This window comes from Eufriesea mexicana, unplaced genomic scaffold (genome assembly GCF_001483705.2).
Source record: "Eufriesea mexicana isolate 0111107269 unplaced genomic scaffold, ASM148370v2 scaffold11095, whole genome shotgun sequence".
NCBI lineage: Eukaryota > Metazoa > Arthropoda > Insecta > Hymenoptera > Apidae > Eufriesea > Eufriesea mexicana.
Genome location: NW_016918729.1, coordinates 68,783 through 87,857, shown reverse-complemented (window position 1 = coordinate 87,857; position 19,075 = coordinate 68,783). Strand labels below are relative to the sequence as shown.

Genomic DNA, 19,075 nt, shown 5'->3' with positions numbered 1-19,075 from the left:
TTATTATTATTATTATATTATTATATTAATTATTCATTTATTGGTTAAAGTAAGTAGGTAATAGGTTAAGTAATAACGGGGGCACAACGTAAAAATGACAATACTAATGGTAATTGAATCTTAGCATTAGAAATGTGTTTTTAATAATTTCCCATTGATAAATGAGCTCATTTCTAAATTTCAAAAGTCTGGAGGAATATAATTCAAGAATATTTCACAATAACGAAGTGATTTGTTAACACATGACACTTGGCTAAACGATGTGCAGACGGCAAGCTGAGTAGTACGAGGACGTATAACCTAAAAATACCGACATCTGTGATAATTAAGAACAACAGCATTAAAAACGTAACGCAATTTTTGTAACATAAAAATTTTAAAAAAGATATATGGAAAAGATGTAGTCAATAAGGTTTCACAACGAGGAAATAATTCAATAACGTATGATAATAAGTTAAAACGTATAGGAGGTTAAGTAATAACGAAGACACTTAAGCTAGGTTAAAAGACACTTAACCTAAAAACATCAACATGAATGACAATCGAATATTAGTATTAAAAGGAGAACATGATTTTTTAACAGTTTTCCAACAATAAATAATCCTTCTTCCTACATTTTAAAAAGAGGACATAAGGAATTTATCATCACAACAATTTTGTAACGATAAAGTATACTATCATTAGAAGCTTCACAGATATTTTTCAATAACTTTCTGTCAACGAATAAATTTAAAAATTTACTGCAATTCAATTCAAAGGCATTTCACAACATCGTGAACTTCATTACATTAGATTAAACGTGCAAACAGGTGGTTAAGTGATAACGAACAACATAACCTAAAAATACGGATATCAATAATAATCGAATACTAAAATTACAGTCACCACAGACAATTTTCAATTATTTTCCGTCTGTCCCATTTCTAAATTTCAAGAATATCCTCAACTACCCAATTCAAAAGCATTTCACAACATCGTGGAACGCATTATATTAGATTAAAACGTGCAAATAGAAGGTTAAGTAATAACCGTCAACCTAATCTACAAATTACAGTCAACACAGATAATTTACAATTATTTTTCTTCAATCAATAATCCAATTTCTAAATTTCAAGAGAATCCACAGCAACCCAATTCAAAGATATTTCGCAACATTGGAGTAATTTGTTAACGCATGATACTCGGTCAAACAGCGCGCAGACGGGTGGCTAAGTAACAGATCCGTAGAGTCGAAATAGAAACGACGTTCACTTGCACGTATAGAGGCAGATGGAACTGCCATTCTCCGAGTGGAGGAACAGACTCGTTCGTTTTGCTTACGAAATATTTTCAAGCCAGAAATGTCCGTCACGTCGTTGCACGAGGGACCAGCTGGAAACTGAAATAACTGATTGCCCGCTCGATATCCTGCGAGTAGTGCGATATTCACGAGCAGTCGTTCGTGCTATAGTGCCACCTGCCGCAACACCATATGTTCCTATTATTAGCGCTCGCCGCCCTTTATGGTTAGTCCTTGTCATTTTTTATTAACCAACCGTGGAATATGTTCTATTCGGGCATTGGACGATCGAAATTTTGTCTCGTGATACGACGCTGAGTGGCTGCTGTGCCGTTGCTATTCTCGTCTGGGTTTATTTGTTACGGAACGAGCCGAGGTCGTGTGATAGACTCGCTATGCTGGAAAATGGGGTTAGAAGTAGCGTTTGAGAATGGATAATTTAATTGAACTGATTTCGCCTGGTTTTTCGTCTGGAGAACGCTGAATGGTTCATAGAGGAGGAGAATGTTCGTTGTGTGGGTGATTAATACCTGCGTAACACTTCTGACGTTATTGTATAGTATTTAGTATAGTTTGTATTTCACTGTGTTATTTTATTTTGTTGTTATCTTAATGGATCTTGGTTACCTTGTTTTGTTATTTTTGCAATTTGTTGTATCGTAGTTCGATGTTGTATTTGTTGTTGGTTAGTTCTATTAGTTAGTTCTATTGCTCTTGTATCTTGTTATTGTTTTTATTTTTATTAGTGGCGAATTTTGGTACTGTTTTATTTATATTATTCATTGTTTTTGTTCTTATTGTATTTTCTTAGAATATTTTTATTTTTATTGCTATTGTATTTCGTTGTTATTTGTTATTTTTATTATTGTAGAGTTTCGTTGCTATTTGTTATTTTTATTAATCTTGCGTTTTATTATTATTTTGTACTTTTTTGGCGATTATATATCTTATTACCGATTACTTTTATTATTGTATTTCACTGATATTTATTATTTTTATTAGTATTGTATTTCATTGGTATTTATTATTTTTATCACCATTGTATTTTATTATTTATTACCGTGGTATTACATTATATTTTATTAATATATCATTATATCAGTGTCAAGTACTGCACTTGTAGAAATGACTGATTTCCAAATTTTGAGGCAAAAGATGGAACTGTAACGAGTTATATGATGTTTCTCTACAGAAAATTACAAAATTACAAATATAATTAAATAACGAGCTTAATAACGTAATATAATGAATAAAAGTAACTTATATACCTTAATGACATTTACCATATGATTTTTTATTATCTTTTTCGATTTTGCTCTCTATGAGAAACTCAAACAAAAGAAAATTGTACTTCTAGTGATATATGGTAGATGAAAATTTTCGTTTTGTGAAACGAAAGCAGTATCGAGTTTCATTTCGGTACGAAATTGAAATCCGTACATCCGATATTTTATTTTTCCTTGTTCTGGAACCAAACATATTAACCATTTTACTTTTGTTAGTCCTTTTCATTCTTGGATGAAATGATAAAAAGTTTATTAGGTTCATAAAACTATTGTCATTGGTACAATATGCTAATAATTAAATTGTAACTCAAAATAAAATTGTTATTAATAGTTTGAATTATTAATATAAAAAATTGTACAAAATATTTAATATTAAATTATTCATACTAAAAATACTCTAATATTTCAAAATTCTCTTTAAATGCCATTAATGTTACAAAACATCTAATATCAAGTTATTGATTATAAAAATGTTACAAAATTTTTGGCTCGAGCAAATTAAATTTTACAAAAATGTTTAATATTTGATATTATAAGATTTATAAAAATATTTAATATTTGATATTCTAAAATTTTATGAAGTATTTAATATTGATATTAACATATAAAATTATTCCTGGATATTGGAGTATTATTTTAATAATCCTACAGTGAAACAATCTCTACATTGCATACTTGTTTCAGTAATTAAAATTCTTCGGGGCAACTGGTAACAAAGTTAGTTGTCCGAAGGTTAATTATATTCCAAATGGATATCGATCTCCCCTTAAACTGGAGACGGTATCAGAGTGGTTTTAAAATTTAAATCGCTTAAATCAGCAATTAAAATAAGATACACAGTGTACGTATTTCATTGCTCTACTCCAGTTTACACCTGTCCGGAATATCGTGATACACCGATGTCATGTATCACCTGTAACGTGCTTGGCATTGCAATTCATAATTACGAATCGTGCATACGCTATGAGGCAAATGAAAAATTTTTCCCTGCATGTTCAAGAGGAAAAAGGAAAGCAGAAAAATAAATAGGAAAGAAAAGAATAAAATTCAAATATAGAGTTTATTAAACTTAAATTTTTTAATTTATCAAGTGCCGAAAATTTATGGTCGCAACCATGTGGCTTAGATTATTTCTTTATTATTTCTATTTTTATTCAAATTGCCTGATAATGAAAAATCCAAGTGCTTGACTAATTTTGCAAAGGGCTCAAATTATTTCGAATATTCCGTCTACCGTTTCGCGCGCAACAAATATTTCCAGTTTATTCAACGTTTGCGATGTTTACAAATTATGATATTTAACAGTTATTCGGATTTTAACCCTTTGCACTCGAGAGGTGAGCTTAGGTCACAATTTCATAAAATTTGGAAGATCGATATTAATTAATATATCAAATTTAATATAATGTAACAGTGTGCGAGGTATCGAAATCAAATAATTCTACAATTCTGTTATTATATAATTCTTTATTTACCGCTCAAAAAAGTGTCGTCAGTTTTTTTTAGTAGAGAGTCTTTGAATTTCTACTCTTCTCTAGCCAAAAAATCGTCGAGTCCAAAGAGTTAACCATCTACGGTGGAAAAACGTGCCACGCACGTCGAGATGCTTCTGTTACCGGAACACCAGCGATGTGTTACACACGTCGTCAAGCGATTGTTGCAGAAAGAAAAATGACGTGCGTGGCACGTCAACTGTTAACCACTTGCGCTACAATTTAACTTCCGGTTGCCGTGCCGTCCTCTACAATATAACATGCGGTAAGGCATTACATTGACGCCGCATCGCGTCTGCGAGCTAACTGTTAGCCGACGTGACGGACACGTCGTTTTTGTTTCTGCGACAAATGTCTATCGACGTGGTATACACGTCGCTGGCGACTTTGGAACAAATGCATCTCGACGTGCGTGGCACGTCTTTATAGCGCAAGTGGTTAATGAAATTCTTTACCGAGGCACAGTTTCTGCTTGCACTTCATCGTGTAAAGTTATCAGTATTGACCTCAGACTGTAAAATGGAAAGTGATAGTGATGCCAGTGATATTATTTGTGCCCCGAAGTGATTTGGTTTCTTTTTCTTTTTTTTTTTTTTCAAATTTCTTTGCACCGCAAGTGGTTAATACTATCGAGTGCTCTAGTGTAATTTTTGTTTAACACGTTGAATACCATGGGGGTGACCGGTGACCTACACTTAACTTGGTGATGGCGTCACGGGGGCCAGCGGTGACTGGCGCCCAGATTGATAGAAATATGTATAATTTAAACAAATGTCAATATTTAGAAATTTTTATTATTACCATCGTTAATTCAAACATGGTTATACATTGTAACTTATCTATTGCAGATAATATTTTAACATTATATGTATCGCATAATAGAAAATTCATCATGGCGGGAAATCCCTGTAAAACTGGGGTGGCATTCAACGTGTTAATACTGCCGCAATTTTGCGTCACCTTTTTAGTGTCGCATGTAAAACACGTTACCTTTTAATATCGCACGTAATAAGAATCATATTAAGTTGGGGGATTAATTATTATTACATACGTAATTATATTATATATGTTGTATTAAAATATCTAAATAATAACGATGATTCCATATGATGTGATTAAGAGTTCTATATCATTCTATATGCAAATGGAAAGTGATTTTTCGCGTAAAATTAAACCAGATATGTAGAATAGAAATTTTTCCTCCAAGATTTATTTTTCGAGAAAATTAACGTTGAAAATCCGTTGGGTATTCATGCACACAAATATTTCACTACGATACAGAGTATCAAATTCTATCAGAAGTGGATTTTCCATGCAAAAATAGATTAAAAATGTAGAATACAATTTTTCCATCCAATATTTAAATTTCGAAAGAACCAATTTTTAAGATATATTGGGCATGTATGCACATGTAATATATATATGGGGTGTAAAACGAGCAGGAGGTAATACTTTATGCAAAAACAGGTAAAAGCTGAGGAACACCATATTTTTTTTTCATGCTTTATTTTAGAGAAAATAGAGTTCGAAAATTCGTTGGGTCGATATTAAAAAAGTTTACTATGACTGAAAATTATTTATATCGTAATTAATATTTATAGAGGAAATAAAAAATTCCAAACACAGGTTTCCCCTATTTTGACGTATAGGTCACGTGTATTGATCTACAGGAATATGAATTTACATGTAGTATGACAAACAATATAAAAAGATCGATTGTTTAATATATTATTTTTAAAAAATTAATTTTTCATACAAATTTATACATGGCTGCATTCCCTGAATAAAAAGAGATATTTTTAAGGGAAAAAATTTGTTTTCGGCCCTTTTGGATCTCAAGGTATTCTAAAAAATATGCTTTCGACCCCTATCTTCGAGGGCTGTTTCCACCCCTTTAATGTGGATGATGGCCGATAAAAAAAAATACTTATGAAATATTTTTTTGAGAACTATCTTTCGCATAAATTTCATCAAATTCGGCGTGTACTGTTTTGGATATGTCCCCTTGTATTGTAAGATACGATCTTGTCCTGTTCGCATACAATGTCTATACAACTTTTACGAGTCACTATACTTTACAGAGCGCGAAGAAAAATTTCATCTACGATATTTTATTTTGTCTACATATGTGATATCTGAAAATTCTCAAAATTGGTTATCTCAAGGACTAGGCGTTGGCTTAGCAAATTTTATTTTCCATTCGCGATGTGTTTTTATATACAGAATTACTTTCAATTTACTTGTACAATACTTTCAGCCACGTAATTATATAATTTTCTGAATATATTTTATTTCAACAGTTTAAATCCCAATATGTTGCTTATATAATTGTTTAATTTAATTTATTTTTTAAATATATTTTTTATTTTATGTTTTTATTTTTATAGTAATCCAAAAAGTCTTTTGATAATTAAACTTTTATAAACTTTTTTTTTATGAAGAATTCTAAATGATTATGGTATTTATCTAATTATATCACCAAGGATAGTAATCTGACACAGCTAGTAATCAAATTTAACATTTATGCAAATTAATGTAATTTTATTTATTTTATTATATTAACGGGTAGAATTTAATTTTTAATAACCACGTTTTCAATAGGTATGAATTTCCTAATCCAATAATAAATTGACGTTTTTCGATTGCTATTATCCTTGAAATTTATAATTATCCTTAGATACAAATACCCTGGAGACAGTTAATAGTATAAGGGGAAACAATAAGAGAAATTAGCAAAGGCGTATGTTGCATTGGAAATCGGTATCCGATAATCGATATTTCGTGTGACACATGATAACGTTCAACCGCTGATATTTCGGCAGCACATGCCACCTGCTTGCAACGCAATGTGTTCGATGCACTTACCCAGCGTATGTGCTGCATTGCATATGCTTCGCGTTATACCCATGTGTGCATACGCGTGTATTTTGTCAGCTGCGTAAAGTCATTTCTCAAAAACTTTTATATTCGCCTGCTTCTCGCCAGAAATATTATCGATAGTTAATGAAAATATCTCATATCGATACATGTATCGATGTGCAAGCAAAATTATAAAACTGACAATCCCTACGTGTAAATTCTTTCGAATATTTTTAATTTGTTATGTCGGATGGTGGGAGATTCGTTGATCTCGCCAGAAATATCGATGGTTAATGAAAATATTTCATATCGATACATGCATCGATGTGTGAGCAAAATTATAAAACTAACGATCTCTACGTGTAAATTCTTTCGAATATTTTTAATTTGTTATGTCGGATGGTGGGAGATTCGTTGATCTCGCCAGAAATATCGATGGTTAATGAAAATATTTCATATCGATACATGCATCGATGTGTGAGCAAAATTATAAAACTAACGATCTCTACGTGTAAATTCTTTCGAATATTTTTAATTTGTTATATCGGATGGTGGAAGATTCGTTGATCTCGCCAGAAATATCGATGGTTAATGAAAATATCTCATATCGATACATGCATCGATGTGTGAGCAAAATTATAAAACTGACGATCCCTACGTGTAAATTCTTTCGAATATTTTTAATTTGTTATATCAGATGGTGGAAGATTCGTTGATCTCGCCAGAAATATCGATTGTTAATGAAAATATCTCATATCGATACATGTATCGACATGGGGGCAAAATTAAAAACTTAATTTTGGTTATTTTTAAACTCATTTGTTACATCAAAAGGTAGAAAATTCATTGAATTTTTGAATATATTTCGTATTTCAAAAGGAATGTAGATTTTTAAAGAATTTGTTGGTATTTAATATTCTCTGATTAGAATTTTCTTCATGCAGGAAGGAATTGTAAGCGACTGAGACCAGTAATTATTCCAGATAGATTGCCTTTTCCCACTTAAATGATTATATTAAACTATGGTTTAAGTAATTAAAATAAAATTAGCGTATAATTAATACATAAATACATCAAATAAAATTCCTAGATTATAAATAATATCGTGAATGTTCTTTGTAAGTCATATGGCATTATAGAAGTTTAATAATTGGAAGTTGAATTTGAATCGCTTTAATTAAAAATAATTAACTAATTATAAAATTAATTCTAGTATAAAATTTTAAATATCGTTTAACGACTTCAAACGCGTTATTAATTAAACGTGATTTCGTTTCATTTAAAATTATTCAGAAAAATATCCAATTAGATCCTCAGTTTCCCGATAAAAAAGAAAAGTGGAGTAAAAAGTGAAAAATACGGATATATCTTAGTATACCGTTTTCAAAAGGTAACTTCTGGAATTAACATTTCCTCGTACACTCTTGCGCAAAAGAATTGTTTCATAATTCCCATGGATGTAAGGAAAATATAACACGCAGCTCGATATTAAAGAGAAGAAACCATATTCTTTTATTTAAAGTAGATATAGATTTAACGAACAGCTGTCGGATAGTCAAGTTTATTTTAGGTTTGTGTAATAACAAAGATTCTACCGAAGGAAATATTTGATCGTGGCTGATATTGTTACGCAAATACCACTTCGTCCGGCGATTCGATGATGTTTCAATGTGACGTTCGATAAGTAAACTATCGATATTTCTACCGGTTGTCTAACCGCGTACTATCACGTATGTGCACGTCAAAGCACGGTGAACACATATGCACCGTTACGGATGTGTACACATCGTACGTTGTTACATGTGGACATATTCCAATTTGAATTTCTGTTGCTACATGAGCCGTTTAAATTCTCATCGAATCGATGGCGAGAGACAGTTACGTAAATATATGTCCCTTTTGGGAAAGTGGATATAACTTATGCTACTGAAGGGAAAGTTGGTATAACTTATGCTACCGAAGGAAATTTTGTTTTATTATGTTGCTTTCATTTTTCATCTATCTTTTTCTATTTATTATTTATTTTATTTGATATCTAGTATATTTAATATATTTAGTTTGTTTGTTATTATTTATATTTAATCGTTCTTTATTGCGTTTATCTATTTAATTATTATTTAGTATATCTATCTATTGCTTAGTGTATTTAGCTATTACTGAAGGGAAAGTTGATATAAATTATGCTACCAAAGGAAATTTTGTTTTATTATGTTGCTTTCATTTTTCGTCTATCTTTTTCTATTTATTATTTATTTCATTTGATATCTGGTATATTTAATATATTTAGTTTGTTTGTTATTACTTATATTTAATCGTTCTTTATTGCGTTTATTTATTTAATTATTATTTAGTATATCTATCTCTTGCTTAATGTATTTAGTTATTACTGAAGAAAAAGTTGATATAAATTATTGTTTGTTATTATTTATATTTAATCGTTCTTTATTGCGTTTATCTATTTAATTATTATTTAGTATATCTATCTATTGCTTAGGTTATTTAGCTATTACTCGCAATATTCGTTTATTTTCTGTTATGTTTAATCATTAGCTGTTATATTTATTTATTATTTATTGCGTTTATTTATTTACATTATTTTATTACTTATATTTACTTATTTAAAGAATTTTTTATTTATTTGTGCCATTACGTTTTATTTGCTGCTTATTATGTGATTATATACACATAATCTTTGCTAATAGTCAGTAGCTTTTTATTTAATTATTTACCTGAATAGTTGTACTTTATTTATTATAACTTATTACAATACTCTCGCATAGACAGATGTAAAAATATTGGTAAAGTAAGTTAGATACTAAGATAAATTTACTTGAATTTAATTTCCAAAATTCTTTTATTTATAATTATTAATAATTTATAATTGTTTTTTTTTATTTTCAAATAGTAGTGAAACTTTGGAAATATTCTAGTGCAATATTTCAATTTGTATTCAATTGAAAATTGGAAGAAATGAATGTGCTTCTTATTTTTATTTTAAAATCGAAGATTCATTAAATCGCCATTGCAATTTCGTCTTCCATTTACGTCCAAACCTTGATATCTATTTACACTCTCCAAATTATATTTCATCCGCAATTGCTTTTCGACGGGCGTTGAATAAACTCGGGAGTTTCCTCCATATATTCATTCCTCGCCCTCGTGCCACATGAGGGAGCATGTGACAAATATTTTTCGTCCTTTTTATCTATCTGTAAAGTTTCATCAAAATTCAAGAGTAACCCTTCACGCGTCTTGTCAGTCCAGTTCTGTCAAACTAATTCGTCGTGATAGACAACGCTGCTTTTATTTTACTTCGCGAACAACGTCGATGGAAACGTCATTTCCATCGTGGTATACATTAACGAGAATTTCTTTTATTAACTTTTTCTTCTATAATGAAATTTTTGTGACACAAAATAAATGAAAAGAGGAAAGCCCTTTGTGGAGAAATAATTCCAGTAATATTTTATTTCCAAATGTAATTTTATAACGCTATTTTATTAGATGAAACATGGAAATAGGGGAATATTAATGAATTAGAGAAATGGAGAATACTGGTATATTTATATTTTAGCAGTGTCTTTATTTAATAATTTTTTATTTTTAAATGTAATTTTATAAGGTAATACGAGATATTGAAATTGAAAAGATGTCAAAAAATAGGAAAGGTCAAGGTTAGTGACTTATTCACTGTACTGTCACTATTTCCTAATTTTTTATTTTCAAATGTAATTTTATAATATAAGACGAGATGTTATAATTTAAAAGAAGATGTTAAAAAATAAGAAAGGTGAAGGTCACTAAGTTATTCGCACTTCTGTCATTATTTTCTAATTTTTTATTTCCTAATGTAATTTTATAAAATAAAAGGAGATATTGCAATTTAAACGATGTCAAAAAATAAGGAAAGTGAAGGCCACTAACTTATTCGCACTGCTGTCATTATTTTCTAATTTTTTATTTTCAAATGCAATTTTATAACGCAATTCTATAACGTAACGCAAGAATTTCCAATTTAAAAGGAGATTTGAACAAATAGGAAAGATCAAGGTTACTTGTATATTTTATACTTTAATATATTTCTTCTTTCCTTTTTATTTCTGTAAACAATACTACAGCATCAAACAACCGAGTAATGAAAATCGTAATTTTAAACTCTATGCGATATGTGGCACAATTGCGAGGCAGTAGAGAGTGGCAGAATGTTCTGACCTTTTAAAGAACATACCTGTAAAGTTGTAACGCGCACTCAGAACGACTTGAACGGTTTATTCGTAAATGGTCGAAGTCCAATTTGCTTGGCAGAAATGTACACTAGTGGTCTCGCATTATAGCTTCTGCTAGGTGGCGAAATTAATTGGAATTAGCAGGTCGGAAAATGAAAATTTACGGTTATGGCCCCGACGTACCTCGTGATACACACTGTTACTCTATTGCTTTCGAATGGGTTATTCGCTGTGTTAAGCCTGTCGACTTTTCGAGATAAAATCGTCTCGTACTTACATTTGTTCACGAAAGAATTCTAGTACCTTAATATTTCATACTCGATTTTCAATTATGATTTTTAACACTTACGTTAGTTTTTGTTCTACCAGAATAATATAGTAGCTATAATAATTTTATTTTCTCCATTCGTACATTACAAATTTGTTGGATTTGATAAAATATTCTTCTAACATTAATCTAAATGAACAGTATTCGCTATTTTATTTTCTAATTATTATATTAGGTTCACAGAATGAAGTAATAATAATAATAATTTTTAAATTATTAATAATAATAATAGTAGCTAAAATAATTTTATTTTCCTAATTTTAAAAATTAATTACAAGTAAAATTTATATTTAAATTTATATTAAAAATTTAAATTTATATATTATTGTAAGTAAAAATTGTATTTAAAATTATATTAATTTTAAAAATTAATTGTAATTGTAATTAATTGTAGTATAATTATCTTTTGCTGATAAATAATTCAGCATTCGATTTAATAAATACACAAAAATACTTTGTCGTGTATATCTAGACGTTTGTCTGCAGAGGATTAATATAATTTAGAATAATTTATTAGCATTCGTATAATTTCTACAAAATTTTCTCCATATATAATGGAACTGTATATGAACATTTGTAAACCCATAAAGAAAGTAATATTTATTATAAAATTAAAATAGTTTCACGTGTTTCTTATCTATGTGGTAAAAAATTTCAGATTTTTTAAAAAGCGAAGTTAATCGATTTGTGCACTGAACGGCTCAAATATAAATTTATATTTTATTTATAATTTATTACGCGTACTTGGTATACAAATTACATATAATTTATATAATAACTTATAAATATTTGCGAATTATATAACACATAATGTATACACGTGATACATAAGTGCTAATATAAAATTACTAAAATATATACGAATTAGGAGAATTTCCTAATAATCGCGATTATTCGTGCACAGTAACACCCGGTATACGCATAAGCTATGCGAAATTCGCGTTGATCGATAATCATTGACGTAGTCGCCTCGTCATCCGCATGATCTTCGAGGTCATTCGATCGTTCTGGTCTCACGGGCACGCGGAATCATTCGAAGACGCCGCGCGATTCCCTAGGATTGCACTTCCGGTGGATCGATCGATCCCATTGGTGCCGGTGCTGCGACGCGATCGCAATTGCACCAGAGCGCGTTCTTTTCTTTACGTAACGCCGCGGCTAAGGCACGATGAAACGGTACGCTAGATATAGTAACGCGATCCCCCTCGCATACGTCAGGAATTTAAAGCGATTACATAGTTGAGTAAAAGTTGTGTAATTGCCGCGAATTACATTCGAGCCGGGTTTCTCCTGTTTCGCGCCATTACTTGCGCCCGCCATTACTTAGCCGTTTATTTTTATTCCATTAGATTAAGATTAAGACTAACGGAAAAATTGTTCGGTATTGCGGAACGTGGGATATTCTCGTTGATAGATTTTGTCTGCGGGTAAGCGATGATGGTATTGATCGATCATTCCTTTGGTGCTTTAGTATTTCCAGGCAGTGCGTGCACGGACTGATTTACTATTAAAAGTAATATAATTGGCCTGTATATAATAGTAACGAGTTATAATATTTTGTAATGAATAAATGTAACATTTTGTAAATATAATAATTTATAATAATGAATAGTAATGTATAATATCTGAGGAATATAAGGAAGATGAGTACGCAGAGAAAGATAAAGTATGATTTATAATTTAAATATATAATTAGTGCAACCCCGAAATATAGGAATATATATAACAATATGTATATAATAATAATAAATAATAACAGAAGGAGCATGCAATGAATATAGTAGGAATAAATATGGAAATATACGTGTAGTAGTAATACATGAAAATAAATAATAAATGTGAATATATAAATATGTGCATTATAATGATAATATGCAACAATGGATAATAATAATGTAAGATACTTACAATATTTACCAGTAATAAATACAGTAATATATTTATTACCATAATCGGTGTAATATATAACAATAGTATAATACAAATGATAATAATAATGCTATAAAATCTACAATAAATATAGTAGCAATAAATAATAATAAACAGAAATAAATATTTGAGTATATGCATTATAATGGTAATAAATAACGATAAATAACAGTAATGTAAGATATTTACAATATTTTACAGTAATATATTTGTTAGTATAATCGGTATAATATATAACAATAATGCAGTAAAAAAGATAATAATAATGATATCAAATTTTCAATAAATATAGTAAGAATATAGTATTAACAGTAAATAATAATATACAAATAAATATATGAATACTTGTATTATAATGATAATATGTAATAATAAATAATAATAATATAAGATACCTTCAATATTTACCAGTAATAAATACAATAATATATTTATTACTATAATCGGTGTAATATATACAATAGTACAACAGAAATGATAACAATGATATAAAATCTACAATAAATATAATAATATAGTAATAACAAAGAATAATAATAATCAATAATAATACTGAATAATGTAATAAATGAATAATAATAATAAATACAGTACATAATGTATATAGCGAAAATAACAAAAATAAAATATTCGTCGATGGAAAAATATTTTAAAGAGATTCGTTAGCGTAAAAACGTGAAACAGCCTACAATTATAATATCCCATAGTATGGTAATCTACACTAACGTCTATTTACATAAATTTCATTCAGAAAAATCACTTCCGTCATAGACTCGCGTTATGTACCAGCCACGCTGAAACGAATAAACGTTATATTTCCCTAATGAATAAGTAGCGGCGAAAAATGGAATTTCATCAATTTACTTTTAATTAGTTTGTTACATCATCCGCTCGCATACGTTGCACCGTGTAGCTGGCATTAATTCCCCGCATCCTATTCTGGTTCTTTATGTAACCGAAACTATTCAAAGTTCCGTAAAAGGGGTGGCGCGATAAAGAAACGTAGAAAGCGAGTGTATAAGAAGTTGCGCGCGTTAATGGTACCAGGACCACCTTGTATGGTTGGTAACAGTGCCAAATGAAATTCATTAAAACCCCTACCGCGTATAAAGCAGCAGTTCGCGTCAGCCGGGGTACTCTAATAATACTCGAAAGAAATAAAAAGGAGGAAGAAAATAGTAGAAAAGGAAAGAGAGGAAGAGAGAAATTATTGTTAGGTCCACGCTGGTAACAAAACCGTTTGGGCAAAGTTTCGTAGCAAGTACGCGTAATGTACAGTTAGCTTGTACATCGTGGAAATAAATGACTTACGCATCATGATTGTTCTCTTTCGATGTTGACTGATCGCATATTTAAAACTGCTCAGCGTGTTCGTGGCTGTGAGGTAGGAGGAGGCCAAGCCGTTGCCATAATCGACTTATTTAACGCATGTTTTACCTTAATTAGTTTTCGCGAATCAAATGATTCATCGCTGATTTTGTCTGGGCGATGGTGCTAAAGGAGCAGAGAAATTCTTCGCGTGTGGCAAAAAGCATTGTCGATAATGCTTTAGTAGGTTGAAAGATAATCGAAAAGGGAAGCAGGTTATGTAAATTTCTTGAGACACAATTTTGTGGTAGGCGGTATTAAAGATTCTTCATATCGACGCGAAGAAGCTTTTCCAATGATAATACTTATCATATTACAATATGCAATATATGTATATATATTATTTTTGTGTATGATTTAATGTATTGTGTCATATTTTATATTATATAAAGATATAATACAATATAAATATTGTTATATATATTATATATTATACATTGAAACATCGTACATTATATTATGTAAAAATCTGTATGACATAATGCAGAAAGAATATATATTATGTTATATATATTAATATATCTAAATTTAATATACATAATATATATCAAATTGCAGTATGCAATCTATGTATATATATTATTTTTGTATATGATATAATGTATTGTGTCATATTTTATCTTATATAAATATATAATACAATATCAAAATTGATTTATATAATATATGTTTCTATATAATAATACATAATTCTTAAATAATTTTAATGTGGTAAATAAAATAAAATAATTAAATAAAATTTAATGAATAATTTTATACATATTCATGAATAAAAAGTTATGTTGTTATATGTATGTGTAATATATAATATATATTACAATATTATGGTATTTATTACAATATTACAATATATATTACAATGTTATAGTATTTATTACAATATTACAAAATATATTATAATATTATAGTATTTATTATAATATTACAATATATATTGCAACATTATAGTATTTATCACAATATTACAATATATAATACAATATTAATTGTATATATTATTACAATACACGCAATCATGTGTAATATACCGTGTTATCAAAACCGGATGTAGATCTGGTTAGTGCCGTCATAAATAATTAACCTAAAATTAGCAGTTCTAGAAGCGTGTTTGATTCTATCCAGTCCCTGAGACTAAACAAGAATTTTCAGACACATAACAAAAGGAAATTTTCTTCAAAACAAGCTGCCATACGAGTACCATCTGGCAGTCCGTGTTTATAGGACTCCTTAAGAATTTTCTATCACGGTTAATTATCTTCCTCGTACCAAATATCGTCAGTAGCATGTCGCTGGCTGAATAAATTCCACCGTATCGAATACAAACAGAAACGTCTATACTGCCATCGAAAAATATTAATTCTTAAAATATATATATATATATCTTCTTTCTTTATACGAAATAATTTCTCAGACAGCTTAAACCCTTTAAAAGATATTCCACCGTTCGCAACTGAGAAAAAAGACCAGCCTGTGCATTAGCCCTTTGAAAGATTATGAGAGACGATGGAACGCGAAAATTAGGATTATAGGAATAGTGGAGAGTCGATATATGGCGAGCATGTAGCTACAGACAGTAAAATTTAAAATTCTGGAAAGGCTTTTAAAACGTTGGACGGTCCGAGGTGAATTTGAGCTGATATCGAACTGGCCTACCGTGATTACAGACCCCGAGGGAGGACAGGGCAGCATCGAGTCCTGGTAATCAGAATAATCACACACCCACACCGTCCCCGTCACCGGTCGGCGATGCACCCGTTGGCAGGGCTCTTATGGAGGCTGCGCTTCAGCAAGCCACTTCCGGATCTCAGCCACCTCTGGTGGTGATACCGCCTGGATACTGGGTCGACGGTACCGATCATCGACACGCCCTGGACTCAGCTGGCAGGGCGTTACTTCCGGCGCAGCCTGCATGGCAACCCAGGATAGACCAAGATGATACGGCCAAATGCTATAGGCGATTCTTCGTCGGAAGGGTATGTCAGTTGTATTAATTATCTACATCATTATTGCTATTCTTCCTTTCGTTTTCTTTCTTTTCTATTTCGTTATCCCATGTGTTTTATTACACCTTTTCATCTCGTTATTTCTTGTGTCTTATTATATTCTTTTCACTGCATTGTTTCATATACACCCTCATAGATGGACTACAATTGTGCCTATAATTATGAAAGTGGTTTAAGCCATCGACTTAAGAGGAACGATTTTATTATTTATTTCGTGTTGCATTCATTTATATTACGATAAAATATATTTATTTTCTACAAAACAGTGAAGAATTGAATCGTTCGGTATTCATTTATATTACGATAAAATATATTTATTTTCTACAAAACAGTGAAGAATTGAATCGTTAGGTTGAGCTTGCAGCTTTATCGCAATTAATTTTATAATTTATGACGTATTTAAAGGCCGAAGCTTTTAATATTTCAGAAGCAAATGTAAGTGACTTTGACCACTTTCATAATCACAGGCACATATATTACACATCAATTTAATTTTTGTATGAATGTATTTTTGGATTGGAAAAGGGTTTCTTTCGATACGATAATTCGTTCAATGGAATCATTAGTTCTAGACATTCCCTTATTTAATTTCGATATTTCGAATGTTTAAACTGTGATATTGTTAATACGTTGTTAATTTCATGAGTATTACAGGTAAATAATTTAGAAAATTTTCATCCTGACCATAGCTTTCTTTATTTTCAACGCAATTAATCATATTTTCTTTTTATTTGCTTTTTCCTTAAAATGTCTATTTCTATACTCAATTGACTTATACCACTTTTATAATTATAGGCACAATTATATATATATATTTTTTTCTTTTTTCTTTATTTCATATGTCTTATTATATTCTTTTTTATTCTGTTGTTTCGTGAATTATATTATATGTATATATACACGTATTTTCTGTAAAATATGAATTTATAGATTCACGTGTGTTTATAATTGTTTTGATTTTGAAACAAAACTGTTAGTTTAAAAAAATCTTCCACTAGGAAGTGTATTAGAGTGTAGGTAGATGGAACGAAAATATTTTTGGTACAAGGGGTTAACGTTCAATATTTTAGTAATAAATTCATAATGTTTGCAATTATTTTGAATAGACAAACATTCTGTACTACATTAATTCTATATTAATTGATAATGAAATCATAATAATAAATAGTAAATTGAAATCGAGTAAATGAATATTTTATACTATATTAATACTATATTGAGTAATGAAATTAAATAAAATTAATAAATATCTTATATTCTTTAATTGCTATATTAATAAATAATTAAATGAAGTGAAATAAATAAATATTCTATACTATATTAATAAATAATAGAATGATACTAAATATACAAATATTCTACACTGTATAAATAAATAAATATATAGTGTAGAATATTTGTATATTCTATTATTGTCATTCTATTATTTATTAATTACTGTATAAATAAATAAATGTATAATGCAATGAGTGCACACTAAAATATTAAAACGATTTACTAAAAACTTGTGAATCCTATGCAATAAAACAATATTGCTCAGTGATATATCTTGTGGATTTTGTTGATAGAACGGTATAATCTGCCACTAGGTTATGATTAATATCGAATGCGTTCGTTCATTCATCTTCCTTAGACTCTTTGTAGTTCTAATGCGAATGAAAATTAATTTTAGATGTAGCAGTTGTATTTACAATTGCTTTTGGTTTCCAATCTAGCATTCGAATAGTCAGGTACATTAATTTCATCGAATGAAATTTATCAAGCTTCTTACATTACTTTTTAGATTAAATTGAATGTAAACTTGAGATATTTCCTTTTGTCAAAAACTTCAAGATCTCTCCGGAGTAGTTATGTAATTTCTTATAACACTGATAACAATTTCGATGTTATTTTTCTCGTCGATCAATCACATTCCTCTGTTACCTGTTGAAAAGAATTTTTATGGAGTTTCTATATTCAGAAATTAATCTTATGAAGTGACATTCTCGAAGATAGTGTATAACGAGTACCGTTAATATTGCTCGCCGTGTAATTTAAATAACGAACATAATTGAAAGACATTTAATATCGGGGGTAATTTAATTTAATGACTCGTTTTGAAGAGTCCAAAAAATTTGTTGAATATTAACGAAAGAAAATAATTTTCGATGAAACAGATTCGTGGAGAAGAGGAATTTATGAATTGACAATTTGAGCTACCTGAATTTTCATTTTACACATCTCTGAAGTACAAATTTAATATTTAAACAAAATATAAATAGTAAATTAATAATAATAGTAATAATAATAATAATAATATTAATA

General features: G+C 29.5%; 1 protein-coding gene across 2 annotated transcripts in view; it reads left to right on the top strand.

The window, feature by feature from the left end:
• Positions 1-19,075, top strand: part of LOC108553541 (Rap GTPase activating protein 1) — a 171,719-nt gene that overhangs the window by 107,671 nt on the left and 44,973 nt on the right. For both annotated transcript variants that reach the window (XM_017908488.1, XM_017908487.1), the window contains one exon: positions 16,433-16,741. In XM_017908488.1, the coding sequence (XP_017763977.1) occupies positions 16,538-16,741 (204 nt within the window). In that variant the 5' untranslated portion in view covers positions 16,433-16,537. The remainder of the gene's footprint in view (positions 1-16,432; positions 16,742-19,075) is intronic.